General features: G+C 40.7%; 1 protein-coding gene across 12 annotated transcripts in view; it reads left to right on the forward strand.

The window, feature by feature from the left end:
• Positions 1-16,464, forward strand: part of IQGAP2 (IQ motif containing GTPase activating protein 2) — a 124,205-nt gene that overhangs the window by 94,956 nt on the left and 12,785 nt on the right. For 11 of the 12 annotated variants that reach the window (XM_032096262.1, XM_032096250.1, XM_032096257.1 and 8 more), the window contains 13 exons: positions 431-521; positions 4,883-5,044; positions 6,255-6,397; positions 7,352-7,522; positions 10,315-10,398; positions 11,082-11,153; positions 11,305-11,374; positions 11,671-11,879; positions 12,574-12,723; positions 13,504-13,667; positions 14,298-14,522; positions 15,125-15,265; positions 15,613-15,697. In XM_032096262.1, the coding sequence (XP_031952153.1) occupies positions 431-521; positions 4,883-5,044; positions 6,255-6,397; positions 7,352-7,522; positions 10,315-10,398; positions 11,082-11,153; positions 11,305-11,374; positions 11,671-11,879; positions 12,574-12,723; positions 13,504-13,667; positions 14,298-14,522; positions 15,125-15,265; positions 15,613-15,697 (1,767 nt within the window). The remainder of the gene's footprint in view (positions 1-430; positions 522-4,882; positions 5,045-6,254; positions 6,398-7,351; positions 7,523-10,314; positions 10,399-11,081; positions 11,154-11,304; positions 11,375-11,670; positions 11,880-12,573; positions 12,724-13,503; positions 13,668-14,297; positions 14,523-15,124; positions 15,266-15,612; positions 15,698-16,464) is intronic. The other variant, XM_032096252.1, reaches the window with a different exon arrangement.

Genomic DNA, 16,464 nt, shown 5'->3' on the forward strand with positions numbered 1-16,464 from the left:
GGATCCTTTCCAAATAAGGGTTTTGAAAGAAAGCCAACTTCCTGCAGTCTTCTGCTACTCTCTCCTACTATCACAGTGCTGCCTGATAATGTGGGATTTTGTGACTCAGACTATTTTGCTGACATATCGTGGAAATAAAAATGTTTCAATTTTTACTGATCTTTAGTAGGATGAATTCTATGCCAGCAGTGTCAGCAAATTCTCCTGTTCTTTTACACATCAAAACTTTCAGAGCTTTGTATCTGAACGGGATCTTTTCCAAGTTATCAAATAGTATATGAGTGTGTTTCATTCCGATTTTAAACAGTCCAATTATTTTTAGTGTTCAATGGCTTTGCAAAGCAGAGATTGTATATTGGAGCTGTATCAGTATATTGAGACAACTCTTGTTATTCCGTTTTTTCAAGGCTTTTTACTGTCCTTTTTCCAGGAATCTCAAGATGAATCAGCGCTTCTCTGGCTGGACGAAATACAAAGAGGAATCGATGACAGCAATAACAACACAAAAGAAGCAGAAATCTGTAAGCATTAACCTGCATCTGCAATGCTCTTGTTTTTCTTGGTTGTGGGAAACTAGAATGGGTGATTTATTTTTTCCACTTCAGGGAAGGTGGAAGCCCTTCAAATACATGAGAAGAAATGAAATGCATGTTCTTTGTCATACTAAAATTGAGATGACTTAAAACTATAGGAGTGGTGTTAGTTCTATCTAAAGTGGTAATCTTTAAGGCATGGCTAATAATTCAATGGATTTGGTTATACAGGTTAACATCATGACCAATCTTTCTAATGTCAGTGTATCTTCATGTGGCTCCCAAAATATATGAATGAGAAGGGATATGCTGTTCAGGAGCTTGTTTTGCTATATATATAAGACTAAAATCTTTATGCATGTTGTAAGAGCAAATTTTTAGGTTTACAACTTTGCTTATTCATATTTCTTTATATTGTCTTTTATGAAGTGCTAACAAACAAAAATCAGAAACATATTTACTTTTAAAGCAGTGTAAAAAGAAGGCTAGGTCCTTCTGAAACATATCTGCTCTTCCAGTCTGTAAGGAAGAGGAAATCTGTAGGAAAAATGCTGAGGCTTAATCTGTCGGAGTGTTGTGTACTGAATGCACTCAACACCTTTTGTCAAGGCTTGGGCTGAATATAATAATTTTAGAAAAAATATTCATAACACGTAATAATCTTTGGCAAGTAATGTAGAAGCAAGCACAGATGGGTGTGTGGGGCACATTGCAGAGCACAGTGGTGTGCCTGCCTGTTCCAGGGCCAGCAGAGCCCAGACAAGGCACTGGGTATTGGTCAGCCTTCTGCTCCACTTGGCTTTGGGTGAGTCAGTGTTACCTTCTCTTGCACCTTTGGAGCTAGTGAATGCAAGTGCTGGAGTCAGTGCATTCCTGCAGTGCTGTGCTCAGCCATCCCTGGTGCAACATGACTGCTGTGAGACCACAGGCACGTCAGGAGTTAGTGCTTGGGAAGCTGTGGGTGGAAGAGCTGCCCATTACGAATAGCTATCCCTGCCACAGGATCATTGCATTTTGTGTTACTATTACTTTAGAATTGATCTACACAATTAATACAGTCTTCACGTAAGAAGGCAGATACACTGAAGATAGCTGAAGTATTTTTGTAGGTCACACATCCAGAGAAAGCATTTGGTTTGGGTTTTCTGAGATAGGGTCAGATACACACACACACTGTCTTAACCAAGCTCTTGTGCTGAGGAGTGCTGATACCTTCTTTTGTGGAAAAACCTGCTTCCCATGCATGCGACCCAGAGCCATGAGGAAGCATCTGAGCACAGAGAAGGGAAGGAAATGTGCAGCTTGTAAACAGATTTGAGTTAAACTTAAAGAGCAACTTGAAAACACCCTCATTTGTGTTCACTGGTGTAAAAGCATTAAGAATATGTATCATAAGCAGCCTGCAGAAATTAGAACAGCATCATCCATATAGCAATACCATACGATGTTGCTATTGGTAAACCACTGCTCTATCCACTATGCTAGTTGTAGTAAAATCTTCTAGTATAATCTGTGTTGGTAATAAATGCACAGCTTTTCACAATCAAGGATGCTCAGTGGAACTGTTTTAACATGTCTCTTTCAGGAAAACAATACTAATCTCCTGTACTCTGCCCTCTGGGTTGAAAGGAAGCATTGTCAGCACAGCATATTCTTAAAGAGCTCTAAGGTTTTGCAGCTAAAACCTGAGATTTAACATTTCCCCATGGCACAGAACCTGATACTTCCTATAACCAACACATCCTGTCTCAGGAAGTTTGCATGTTGTGTTCGCGTAGTCTAAACTTAAAGTTCAGCTTGATCGCAACTTGGAAAGGAACTTCTATTTCATCTATCACAGAGGCACTATTTTTGAAAGGCAAACAACTCCAAAACTTTTGCAAGGTAGTCAAAGATGTATTTTTCAGTTAAAAAAGTGGCTTTGAGATTGCTGCAGTAATGGCAATTAAATAAGCAGTAAAATAAGAGAAGATACTGGCAGCAGTACTGAAACAGTCTTGATCACTTCCAAACTAACTTTTATGCCTTATATAAATACTAAATGGTGCAGTATTAAAATTTTGAAAGGTTTTTATAGTTTTCCCTGTCAGTAAAGGACTCTATATCTTGTACCTTTATTGAGGAAGAAGTGTTCAGTGCACTTCCTAACACATTGTGGTGCTTGCTGTGTGTTTTTTATCACCTTGCTTCACTTGAATGAGTTCAACCATTGTACTTCTTATCTAAGTGGAGAACAAAAAAAGACTGGCCGAGTATCAGCTGTATAGCCTTCAGGAACAGATTTGAACACTGACTTTGGTCTTGCACAGGAAGAGTCTGTCAAAGCAGGAAGTCTGTCTGTCCTGAGAGAGTCCGAGTTATAGGAAAAAGCTGATCTTTAGCCTTGTTGAGAGTTCAGGCTTATCACACCAGACAACTGCAGCTTTGTATATCACAGCTGTTTAAAGGGAGGATGGGTGTGGAAAAGAGCCCTTCACAGTGTTGATCTGGTACTGGCATCCCAACTGCTAGAGAAGCAGACTGGAGCTGACAATTTTCTGGCAGTCGGGGATGGCTAATCCCCAGTTATCTTATGATTTTCCAGGGTCCATATGGCCTTTCTCTAGAGCAACAGCCACAGTATTAACTGCTAGCACTTAAAATGAAAGGAATAATTTCTGCTGAGTTGAGTTTTTTCCCTGATAAACATTTTTCTTATATTTTCCTTCAAAAATACAGGCATAATTAATCTAAAGATGAGGAAAAGCCAGATGACAGTGGACCTACATAAACAAATCTTAGCTTAAATTGTGTTTTGTCTTTGTAAAAACATCTTCCAGCACCCTTAACTATATGATGAAACGGAGGAAGGAAAGCATTCAAATACTGCTGAACAGAGTTGATGAGGCACATTGGGACTGTGTAAGAGTCTGGGGCCAGCAGCAGCCAGCTGTAATGTGTGGCTTCCCACTTTTTCGTGCTTCCTTGCTGCTGAGGCCAGGTGCCTGGATATCACAGTGCCACAGCAATGGTGGAAAGACATCTCCAGTACACATGTGCTGGGCAGAGGTCTGTTTCAAAGCACAGAAAACTAGCAGGATGCTGTCTGATAGAAATCCAGATGGTGGTGGTGTGGTATTGTGCATCTGCTTTGTTACTCAGTTGGCTGACAATGTATTTTTGGTTGATCTGTAACTGCCTAGCCAAAGCTACCCATTCCACTTTAGTCAAACTAACAACAAAGAAAAACTGTTTCTAGTAATGAAATCCCTTTCTGCTTGCTCAGTCTCATGGAGTCACTTCTGTACATGGGCTTCTGATATTGGATGCATTTTGGGTCAGCTCTGTGTGTGCAGGGACCTCCTTTATACTGATGTGGATAGACACAAGATTGGGGAAAGTGTTTGGTGCTGCAGCATGAAGTGCAGCTCTGGGGTGCAAAAGTAGCCAGATTCCCTCAAGCCAGGGTATAATGTGGATGTTCTAACTCTATTCACTTTTTCCTCTATGTGTGATCTTGAATTTAGATGTAAAAGAACTCCTTTAAAGACCAGAGCAGCCATTTCTAAAGCAGCCTAAACATGTAGTGAGTAAGGTACTCTTGAAATGGTGTGTGCTTCCACTTGTGTGCTGCCAGGTGTGGTGGAATCTGTTCCTTTGATGATGGTGGGATCTGTGTGAGGAAGTCCTGAATTAGAGTATGGGTAACACCAGATAACATCAAAGTTTGCGCATGCTTCACAGCATCACCCCTCAGGATGCTTTTATGTGCCCTGGAAACAAAAGCTGCCTCTCTGGCAAATTCAAGGGCATGAATTTGCTTTAAACAAGTTCCTGAGGAGGGTGAGTTCAAGGGTTGCTTCAGGATGCTGACTAGGTTGCTGCAAGAATTTACTCAGGGCAATCAGTTTTCATTCCCATTTTGTACAGTAAAAGTGAATACTAATGTTCACAGCTTGTAACCAAATTACTTCATGTACCTCTAGAAGGCTCCCAAGTGATCAGCAGATGATGGCCTGTTAGGGCAGGCTGAGTGTGGGGGTACTTGCCATCCTCAGTGCCTGCCCTGACCTGGTGTGTCACTTGACAGGGAGCAGCTATGCCCTCAGACTGCTCTCGGTTGTGCTGTGGCTGCATCCCAGCCTGGGTGGAGCACACACTTTCTACCTAACATGCTTGCTGTTCTCCAAAATACTTGTCCTTACAAGCATGAAGGAAGCTGAAAATGGGCAAAGCACTGAATGGCTGCGTATGACATGCTGTCTGTGTTTGCCAGTGTTAGAAGTACATTTTCAAAGTTTCTGGAGGCTAGAGTTATGGGTACCTAGAGTATAAGACACTTAATTTTCTATGTTATTATTTTACCCTAGTGGCTGTTGGAATATCAATGCTTAACAAGAGCTTGGAGAAGGGTGATTCACAGCCAATCCTGATGATACTGCAGTCAAAGTTTGGATTACGAGTCATTCCTGAATGTGCTGAAGCCTACTTCAGGAACCTCTCAGAAGCCAAAAACATGAAAACTACGGAAGGTAAAACCTGCCTGAACAGGACAGTTCCACGTGTCTGTATCACTGAGGCAACCAGAAAGCTAGAACAAGAAGCTTACCTAAAATCACTGTGAATTGAGGGAGATAGCTGCTGGTTTAAAATCTTTTGAGAAATGTTATATTTTTCCAGGTGCTTTTTATATGACATTGAACTGTTGCGCACATAATGCAGATCACAGTACATGCTGAGAAACAAGTCTAGTGATTTCCAGAGTCTAGCTGAAACTTTCTAGAATGTCAGACCTGCCTCTGGGTGAATTTAGGGCAGCTTCTCTGTGACTGTCAATAGACTGGTCCATTCTCTCAGAAAACCGTATTACTCTCCAATAATTTTTTTCATATTAGCAGATTCAGAGATGCACACATCAGTCTTACAGATTACTGTCAAAGATCAAGCCAGTATCTGACAGTGTTCACAGCCCAGTTATGGTCCCTGTGCATTGCCAGAGCAATAGTTACCAGCAAAAGCTGGGGCTAGAATCTGCTCTTAGCAAGATGATGGGGTGTTTTGTCATGTTAGAGCTGCAAAAGCTGGTCACAGCTAACAGCAGTCAAGGTTAATGGTTAAGGGACAGCTAATGGTTAAAAAAATATTACTGTCAAGGTAGTACCTGTTCTTACAGTAGATGGGCATGTTTCACTTTGCAACATGAGTATTTTGAGGGCCTTGCTAGCTTTATCTTGGGGCCTTTTGTCCATGAGGAAATGAGGTTTTTCCTGCCTGTCAGGATGCAGACTGGTTTACCAAAGCAATAAACAAGAAAATGATGTGGATATAGGAAATGTCCTGTGTGAGGTACGAGTTAGTAAGTCCAGCATTTGGGCAGAAGACAAGAAAAATATTTTTTATAAACACAGTCTGTTTCACTTATGAGTGATGATGTAAGACAGAGCATGCACTGTTTCAGGAGCACTAACTTGGCACATTAGGGTTTGCAGAGGCTAGCAGTGGATCTGTACCAACCTCGTAGCTGTTTCACTAACCTTATAGCCATTTTGTTCTAGAGGAATGACCCTCATCCACCCAGCAGGGTATTTTGAAAATCCTTACTACAAAAAGGCCCAAGATGCAGAGATTTTGCATGTCAAATGGCTTCACAGCAAGTACAGGGAGGGGAAATGACTAGAGAGAGCTGTAATGTATCAGTGAAACAGGACAAAAATGTGTACTAATGGTATGAACTACTTTTAGGGTCTAGCGAAAGTCCATGGATTAAAATTGTAATGAAAGCCATGTACGATTACTATTACAATGTGGAAACTGAGGAAGGTACCTGTGTTGCGCCCGAAGGAGTTCTACCAAAAATGTCGTGGTTAACTGGTGAAGAAATCCAGGTAGGTGGCTAAAACATTTGCTTTTATTGCAAAAGCAACATAAACATTTGAGAGCACATGAGACATGGCAATATCAAGAGGCTGTGGTGGGTGACACTGAAGGTCACTTTATCAGTTATCTGCTTCTGACATGGGCAGCAACTTAAGTCTAAGCAGACAGTGATAGCATAGCCTCCTGTCTAGTGTCTGGCAATGATTTAGGGATTTCCTTACTGGAAGTTACAGCATTTCTTTTAATGACTATCAACAGACACCATTGGAGGAAAGTCTGATTTCTTCCATATCCTTTTATATTTTATAGGACTTTACACTGATGTATAACAAATAATTTTATTACATATTTAAGAGCAGATGGAACCACCATTTTCTGTTTAAATCTAATCCTCTGACAGCATTCTTGTATCTCCAGCTTCAAGAGGATGGATGTGCTATTTGAGCTCCCTTACTGTAGAGGTTTTGCACTAGTATGAAATAGAACAAAGTAGATCACACAAGCCTCTGAGTAATTTGTTCTTCTATTATTCTGAGGCATCGAAGTTACAGGCTTACTCCTCTACACAAAAGTCAGTGTAAGTCGCTTTGAAATTCTTAAGGTAGCAGTACTTGAGTGTGCTTCTCCGCAGAGAACTCGCTGATTCAGTTAGTATTTCTAGATGTCTGAGTTGTACAAGACACTTGTAGGTGTTAGGAAAGCAGAACCCTGCTAATGTATAAAGGAATACTCTTAAAACAGCATATCCACTTGAATAACTGAAGCTTGAAAGTAGCTCAGTTACCCTTCCTATATGGTTCAGCAGTAACAAAGTAGCTCTTTCTTCTTACTGATTAAAATCTAGGGGCAAATCAGAGGGATTTTGGTAGGGTGAACATAAAGTGCAGAGATTGAGAGAACACAGTCCAAATTTCAGGATGGTTTTGTCCTTTAAATGACCTTTTTCTATGATCTCTTAACAGAACATTGTTGGGCAAGTTACAGCAGATTACAATCGAGAGCAGCTGTGGCTTGCTAATGAAAATCTGATTGTTGGGCTGCAAGCCCGAGCAAGGGGATTCTTAGTCAGAAAAAACTATCAGGAGAGAAAAGCCTATCTTCAAAACCAGGAACCATCTGCCATCAAAATACAGGTATTGTTCTAGAACAAGAAGGTAATGTGGCTTGGGCAGCTTTTTGCATGTAATGGGTGACGTGACTGATTACTACCACTGATAAAATTCTCAAACAGGTCTGCCTCCCTGTTTTCCTTAGCAGCAGTTTAAAATTCTACATCTGCAAATATGTGCTTTCATATGGCAAATATCCAATTTTAAAAGAATGGATCGTATCCACCTCTAGTGTAAGTGAATTGGGAAAAGCTCGTACACAGCCCTGGCTTTGTTCTGACGTGCTCAGATTTTTTGTGGTGTGCGTAGCTATGCACAGTACCAGACCAGAAGATATTTGTTAAGCATCAAAGCAAAAATTCCTTGGCAAAGCATGACTTACAAAACATTCCTTTCTAGACTATCCCTAGTTGGAAGTGGTTTGTTTCTGTTCCATGAAGTTATAGCTGGACAGGGAGCGGCAGCTGCCCTGGGGTTCTCTGGCAGTATTTCTTGGATATTTCCAGTTCACTGTACTCCAAAAGGTGTACAAAGGAAACGTTCTGCTGAGTGTGCAAACACTGACAGAGGCATGCATACTGGTTTTAAGTGGTGAAATAGCCAGCTCCTTATAGGAGCAATTTATTCCACTACCCACTCACAAAAGAAAAAAAAAAGAAAAAAATACATGTGATTTTTTTTAATCTGCAGTACCTATATCTAATGATTCATTATGACATATAGCTTTACCACTAGTAGTTATTGGGATTGACTTTTCATTTTCCAGCATCATGCCTGAGCCCAGTAAAGAATTGTACTTTGAGAAATTTAAAGTCTGTGTGAATAGGTTCAAAATATGGAGAAATGTAGGTAAATAAAGTTCTTCTGTTTTCTTTCTATTGGCATTAAAGTAGAAATTACTTGTGGAAAGACAACAAGTAGAGGACAAGGCTGGTGTCACGGTCTGGATAGAGATGACAGGCAAAAGCAGCAGTAAAAGTGTCTGTTATGCCTGTTGCTGGCTTCCTTGACAAGTGTTTGTTTCTGAACTAGCAAACAGAGGGAACTGGGAGGTTGTCATCTGTGGTACAAGATAATCCTGAGTGGCTCTGGAAGATTAGAAACTTGGAAAAGAGGCCAGGGCAAGAACAATGTGGGTCCAGCTAGGTAAGGGATAACTTTTGGATGGAACAGTGTGACAGAATGTAGGGCTGGTAGGGACCACAGCAGGTCATCTGGTCCAACCTCATTTTTCAAGCAGGGTCATCCCACAGCACATGGCACAGGATTGCATCCAGATGGTTCTGGAATATCCCCAAAGGCTCCACAATGTCTCTGGTCAATCTGTTCCAGTGCTTGGTCACCCGCCCATAAAGAAGTTCTTCCCCCATATTCAGGTGGAATTTCATGTGCATCAGTTTCTGCCCATTGCATCTTGTCCTATTGCTCAGCACCACTGAGAAGAGCCTGGTCCATCCTCTTGATACTCTCCCTTCAGGTACTGATAGATACTGATGAGGTCCCCTCTCAGTCTTGTCTTCTTAAGGCTGAGTACGTCCAGCTCCCTCAGCCTTTCCTCCTAAGATAGATGTTCCAGTCCCTTCATCATCTTTGTAGCCTCTACTGGACCCATTCCAGGAGTTCCATGTCTCTCTTGTCCTGAGGAGCCCAGAACTGGACACAGCATTCCAGGTTAGGCCTCACCAGGGCTGAGTACAGGGGCAGGATCGCCTTCCATGACCTGCTGGCAATGCCCTTCCTAATGCCCCCCCAGGATACCATTGGCCTCCTTGGGCACCAGGACACTCTGCTGGCTCATGGACAGCTTGGTGTCCACCAGGACCCGCAGGTCCTTCTCTGCAGAGCTGGCCCCCAGCAGGTCAGCCCCAGCCTGTGCTGGTGCCTGGGCTTGTTCCTCCCCAGGTGCAGGACCTGGCATTTGCCTTTGCTGAATTTCAGATGGTTCTTCTCTGCCCATCTCTCCATCCTGTCAAGTCCTTCTGAAGGGCTGCAGAGCACACCGGGGTGTTGGCCATTCCTACCAACTCTGTGTCCTTGGTGAACTTGCTGAGGAGGCACCTGTCCCTTCATCCAAGTCATGGATGAACAAGTTGAACGGTTAAGCATTGAACCTTGGGAGACACCACTAGGGATAGGCCTGCAACCAGACCCTGTGCCACTGAATTTGACCTTCTGGGATTTGTTGTTCAGCCATTTCTCGACCCACCTCACTGTCCACTCATCCAGCCCACATCCCTGAGTTTGTCTATGAGGATGTTGTGAGAGACAGTGTTGAAATCCTTGCTGAAGTCAAGTAGACAATATCCACTGCTTTCCCCTCATCCATCCAAGCAGTTGTTTCATTGTAGAAGGTAATCAGGTTGGTCAAACACTACTGTAGTGAACCCATACTGATTATTCCTGATCATCATCATGTTATCCATGTGGATAGAGATGGTTTCCAGATTGAGGCACTCCCATCACTGTTCCAGGGATGGGAGGTGAGGCCGAGTAATGGGCAAGAGCTGGAAGTCACTTAATGTGGGATGAAGCCAGTGACTGGGATGCCAAGTGTGTGGGTGGATTGCTGATAAGAGTAATGATGACTTCAGGAGAGTGAAGGAAATAGCATTGGACAAAAAAGTGTGCTGAGATTGGTCAAAATTAACATGAAATGTATTAGGACACCTTAAAAATACAGAGGCAAGCTTAGTTATCTCTTTATCACAATGGCAGTTTTTTTCAACAAGATAAACAATTATTTTAGTGTGTTACATAGATTTAATAAATATTAGTTTCTTATTAGGGATAATGGTTTCCTGCCTTCTCTAAAATAGGCTTTCTGGAAAGGATTCAAACAAAGGAAAAGCTATGTTGACAGATTAAAGGTGCTTCGAGGTAATGTTGCTGCTATTGTTAAGGTAAGAACCCCCCAAGTATGTTTAATCCCTTGACATAGTCTATCACCACCTGGGAATCAGAGACTAGGAGCACAAGTTGGAGGGTTTCCAGAAATCTGTGTGGCATTGGAAGTTGTTTAATTGATAGCTTAAGCAAATTGCTTCTTGAAAGCCGTGTTTGACTTGGAACAGGCTTTGCAGAATTTGAGGGGCTCTTGATAGAGATTTCCTTACATTCCCCTTTTCAATACTAAACTAGAACACATTTGGGATGACAGTGTATTACTTCCTTAAAAGCTGTCAAATCTCTCTCTGAAAAGCGCTCACTGTTCTGAGATGCTAATGGGACTGTTATGTCACGATTAGATTGTAGATCATGGATGGAATATTGTGACAGAATCTCCTGTTTTTGAGGGAGACTGGTTTAGAATTGAGTCCTGAGACCTGAGGGTAGAAATTATTTCCAAAGATAATGCTACACACAGATGGTAGAAACTTGAACTCAGCTTGATTAAGTGATTTAGTGTGAACTCATTTATCTGGTCACTGTCCAGTAGGAGCCTGGTAGTACAGTCATCTATGGCCCTGAGCACACGAGAACAGCATGTCTGCAGAAGTAGACATTCAAAAGTAAATGTAAAAGACACATACAAAAGTTTGTGCAGTGTCCCTTAAGTTTTTTAAAAATTTTATTTAATTTTCAGATTCAGTCATGGGTCAAAATGTGGCTAGCGAGGAGAGCTTACAGGAAACGTCTGCAATACTTCAAGGATCATGTAAGTAATTTTTCTCCATTTTGAACACGAAGCATTGAAGTAGGGTAGTATGCAGGAGCAGTTTTGGGAAACAGAAAAGAGGGTGCAAGTTTTGCAGTATGTCTCTGAGCAGAAGTGTGTCATAACTAGATTCTTTTGCCTAACCTTTCAGAATGACCAAATTGTGAAGATACAAGCATTTCTTAGAGCAAACAAGGCCAGGGAGGACTACAGAACACTAAGTAAGTAGTAACAGTTGCATGTTGTATGTTTGGGGACAAGTATGTTACTGTGTTTAGTCGTTTTATTTTATAAGTTTCACATAGGAATTCTCAGTCTCTTATTTAACTTCAAAAGAGGGTGCAAGTGTTTGTAAAACAGCTGTTCTATAGATGAAACCATTTTGCATAGCTGTACTTTTAAAGCATGACAAAAATATTGGTAACTGGCATAAACTTCAAATTTTCTGCTTAGTGATCAGTTTCCTGAGGGCTTTCGGTATTACGTCAACTAACAGGCCTGTTTTCTTCAATTGTAGTTGGTGCTGAAAATCCACCCTTGACCGTTCTGCGCAAATTTGCCTACCTCTTGGAGCAAAGTGACTTAGACTTTCAAGAAGAACTGGAAGTAACAAGGTTAAGGGAAGAAGTGGTTACAAAAATTCGATCCAATCAACAGCTGGAGAAGGATTTGAACTTAATGGATATAAAGATTGGATTGCTGGTGAAAAACAGAATCACTCTTCAGGTCAGCAGGCTCTGTTCAGGCCCCCTTGGTAGCATGCACTGAGCACTTGCCCATGTTGAAGGAACTGAGGGTTACACAATCACAGCTGAGGCTGGAAGGGATCTTGGAGATCATCTGGTCCAAGCCCCCTGCACAACCCAGAACAGGTTGCCCAGGACCGTGTCCAGATGGCTGATTCTCTCCAACAGTGGAGACTGCACAACCTGAGCAACCTGTGCTAGTGCTCAGTCACCCTCAATTAGTCAAAGTACTCCTGGTAAATTAAGCAGTATCTTTGCATGTTTCTACCTTGTGCTAGCTGTTGTTCTGTTGTCCTGAGTTGTACATCACTGTGTTTTCTTGTGCTGGACACTATTGTTGTGGACAATAGTAACTACTTGGCAGATTTAAAATCTTTCACATCTTTTCTGTATTAAATTAGAGTAGACTTCTGATCATATGGAACAGGTTGTTCAATGTTAATTAATCATGAATGAGTCTGTGTAGGAGATCAGGTTCCATATAGTCACTGTTGGCAACCCATACTGGTGAAAGATAAAAATGTTAAAAAACTGGGTAGTGAATAGAGCAGCAAAATTTACAAAGTTGCTAATTAAGGCCCTTGGAGTAATACTGTATTTAACATGATTGGGAAAATGTTAATTTTTCCTGTTTTATGAATATATAATGCAGATTTTTGATTGCTTTTCTGCAGGATGTGGTACTGCACAGTAAGAAACTTAACAAAAAGAGCAAAAGTCAACTGGAGGAGATGGTAATGGTTGACAAACAGGGCATCAAAGGTTTGAGTAAAGAGAGAAGAAAAAAATTGGAGGCTTATCAACACTTATTCTACCTCCTACAGGTAATTTTTAATGCAAAAGTTAACATGGCAGCAAATTTTTAAAGAAAAACTAAAAATATACTGTACTGCTTATTTTGTTTTAATGATTGTAGTATATGAAAATGAGTATATGAAAATATTTCTAAATAACATGCAGACTGCAACAGGCACTATGGTTAATTTCTAATCTTTCCTGTAACTGAGAAAATCCTTGTTGTTTTTAAAGTGTGCAGCAAATATGACTGGTTTTTGCTTGAGTATACTTCAGTCTGTACTGAAGCGGAAGAGAAATGTTTATGTCCATATATCTTTTAGTCCATGTAAATTACTGTCAGTTACTAATACCATGCATTATACATGGTGGAAGGGAAGTGGTCTGCAATGCAGTTCACAGAATATACTGTATCTGTTCTTATGCTATTTTTATCTCACCTCACTGACATTTTTCTAGAAGAATTTTAGATCCTCCCAGGGCAGCCACTCTCCAAAGCAGACATGTAGTATGCAAAGTTTTCTTGGTAGATAGCCATTGTCATTTGGTAAATTCTCATTGTCATCAGATGCAGAGAGGTACTATCCAGAGACTGCAAATAAAATCCTTAATGGTGCTTCTCACAGATTGTGCAGTATTCCGTGTTCCTTATGTACTAGGATTTGGAGAAAAGTAAAACCTGCGTGCAAAAGTGACAGATAGGGAAGTCACCATAGGTGCTTTAGGCAAGAACAAATGTAGAGAGCTGCCCTCCAAGTGGGGGAGCTTGTCCTGGACAACAGCATGCATGTCATTTGTTTGCTTTGTAGACTAATCCCACATACCTGGCAAAGCTGATTTTCCAGATGCCACAGAACAAATCAACGAAGTTTATGGATACAGTCATCTTCACTCTATACAATTATGCCTCCAATCAACGGGAAGAATACCTGCTTCTCAAACTCTTCAAAACTGCTCTAGAAGAGGAGATAACGTATGTGCTCTCACAGAAAGGATTTAGCTAGTTTGTGTTTCAGACAGTTCAACGAATGCTTTGTGCCTAAAAGAAACTGGTGGTTAATCTTTACCATAAAATTACACACATAATTGTATTACAAGAGAACTTTGTTTTCTGGGTGTTAAACTCAAGTGATTGCAAATTCAGGAAAAAAATTATCTTTCTATGGTGGAACACATTTGTCTACGAAAAAATTGCTTGTAAAAAGATGCTAGGGCTTCTTGGTTTGTGCTTGAGTATGTAAGGGTGGAGGAAGTATTATCCTTCTTTATGTAATTTTATGTTCTATAAGTGAAGATTGGTGGTTTATCCTGAAATAATGAAATGTTATTTTATGCCCTTAATAGATACTGGCTGAACAGGTATTTGGGTCTGAATCAGGTATATATTAGCTGCCACTGACTATGCTATGTTCCAGGACATTACTATAAGACGTGCACAATTCAGGTGGTAGTTTCTATATATCACCTTGTTTTATATAAAAGCCTTAAGAAATAGACTATATAAAGGGGTTTCAACATAGAAATAGGGTAATTTTAAAAGTGTGGGATTTGAAAATATGGATAACTGCATATATAAATCAGAACTCTTCTGTTTCTGATACAGCTCGAAAGTAGACCAGATTCAGGATATTGTTACTGGAAACCCCACTGTCATTAAGATGGTTGTCAGCTTCAATCGAAGCGCTCGGGGGCAGAACACTCTGCGCCAGCTCCTGGCCCCGGTGGTGAAGGAAATCATGGAGGACAAGTCTCTCATAATCAACACTAGTCCTGTAGATGTTTACAAGTCATGGGTAAACCAGCTAGAAATGCAGACTGGTGAGGCCAGGTGAGCGAGGAAGCTGGACTTACTGTGCCACACACATGGGGAATCCCTCAGTTCTGCTTTCCTATTCTTCCTCTGAGAAATTGTACTTGTGTCCATGCACCCCTTCTCAATCTTCCTCCAGCAGAGAGATTTTGGGGAGGGATGCTTGAAAAACAGGTGCTTTAACTTGTTCTGAACAACGAAAGGATCACTTTCCTTGTCATGACCTTCCAAAGTCAATTACTTAATCTTTGTAAGTGTAATAGACTATGCCATGGAACAACTTAGTCTTTTTCTCAAGTTTTTTACTACCAGCATGTTAGTAGTGTCCCAGGCTTTTGAGGAGCTATGCTGGGATGGGAATGTGGAGATGCATTCCTTATATTTGTATACTCCTTTTGTAATTAAGGGAAGGTACATGATAGCATGTGCACTCCCAACTAAGCAAACTACTTACCCCCAAAAAAGGAAGCCAAAGCATCTGAGACTTTTAGTAACAAAACCCAGATTCAGTTGTATTTGTTGGACTTCTGCTCACTGATGGCCCTTATGAAGAAAAAAATAAAGTATTTTATCCTCAAATGTATTTCACTTGGTTTAATGTCTATTTTTTTGCTTTGCAGCAAACTCCCATATGATGTGACCACAGAACAAGCACTGACACACACAGAAGTTGTCAGTAAACTGGAATCATCTATTCAGAGTTTGCGAGCAGTAACTGACAAAGTTCTCACATCCATATTCTCCTCTCTCAATATGATGCCGTAAGTGCTGAGCTAGGACTCTCCAAGCAGCAGTTCATGTGCAGTTCACTTGAACCTCTGTTATGGAGATTCTTTAAAATCCTTTCTATGCTTTCAAAGGCTTGTGATACGTGCCTCTCGAATCACTTCCCCAGTAGAGGGAGTGGTTTCTCTGCCTCTGCCCCACTTCAGCAGCCTGGCAAACTTCTCCCTGTACTTGAAACATTTTGTGTTTTCCATTATCAACTCATTCTTGAGTTTCAAGGGAGTGGGCAAAAAGCCAATAGCTTAAGCTGACTAGAATGACTGTTTTGTGTTTCATCTAAGTATTTTCCAATATTTTCCCTTTTCATCTGTTCTACATGTAGTTATGGAATGAGATACATAGCCAAAGTTCTGAAGAGCTCACTCCATGAGAAATTCCCAGATGCAACAGAAGATGAACTACTAAAGGTAGACTTCTGAGCACAAACTGCCAGCAGCTTGTTCTTTTAATGCCAAAATGGATTTTTATTAACACTAAACATTCTAAGGATGTGGGAAAGCAGCATTTATTGAAGGAATTTGGCACTTCTTATTGAGTTGCAAAGGGGCTGAGGGAGAAGGGAATTTTGTTGCCACAATCTAGGTATGTTAATCTGGGTGCTCAGCAATTCTTATGAAGAGAGTGCTCAACCTGTTTTGGATAATAACTTAGAAATAATAAATACTTAGAAGGCTGGAGTTTATCTGAATCATCCTGTGGCTTGGGTTGATACTGAGGTCCTTGTCATCACCAATTCTTTCACTGAGAACACTGTAGTCCTCTTTTTTTTTTTTTTCCTCCCCTATCTGAAGTTGTTAACATGTTAAGCTACTGTAATTTAAATGCAATGAGAAAGGTCTCTAAAAGAAAATTTAGAGTAGATTATACTACACTTAGATTACATTACACTTAAGATGCTTGTAAAAGTTACAGAAATGGCATTTGTACAGACTGAAAAATAAGGTGTGAGTGGTAAGTATGTACTGGCATAGTGGCCATTGTTACCCTACCACAGCCATAGTGTCTCTTCAGAGGATTTAGGGGAATTGCTCCATAAGCCATCCAAACAGCTGAGAGACTGACAATGCTCTTAGATTAGGACTATTTTGCACTTCAATAAAGACCCTATTATTGGTATTTAATTACATGGTTCTAAAAGTACAAGGTTTTAATTTTAACAGAACTTTCCTATTAT

This window comes from Corvus moneduloides, chromosome Z, assembly GCF_009650955.1.
Source record: "Corvus moneduloides isolate bCorMon1 chromosome Z, bCorMon1.pri, whole genome shotgun sequence".
NCBI classification, from domain to species: domain Eukaryota; kingdom Metazoa; phylum Chordata; class Aves; order Passeriformes; family Corvidae; genus Corvus; species Corvus moneduloides.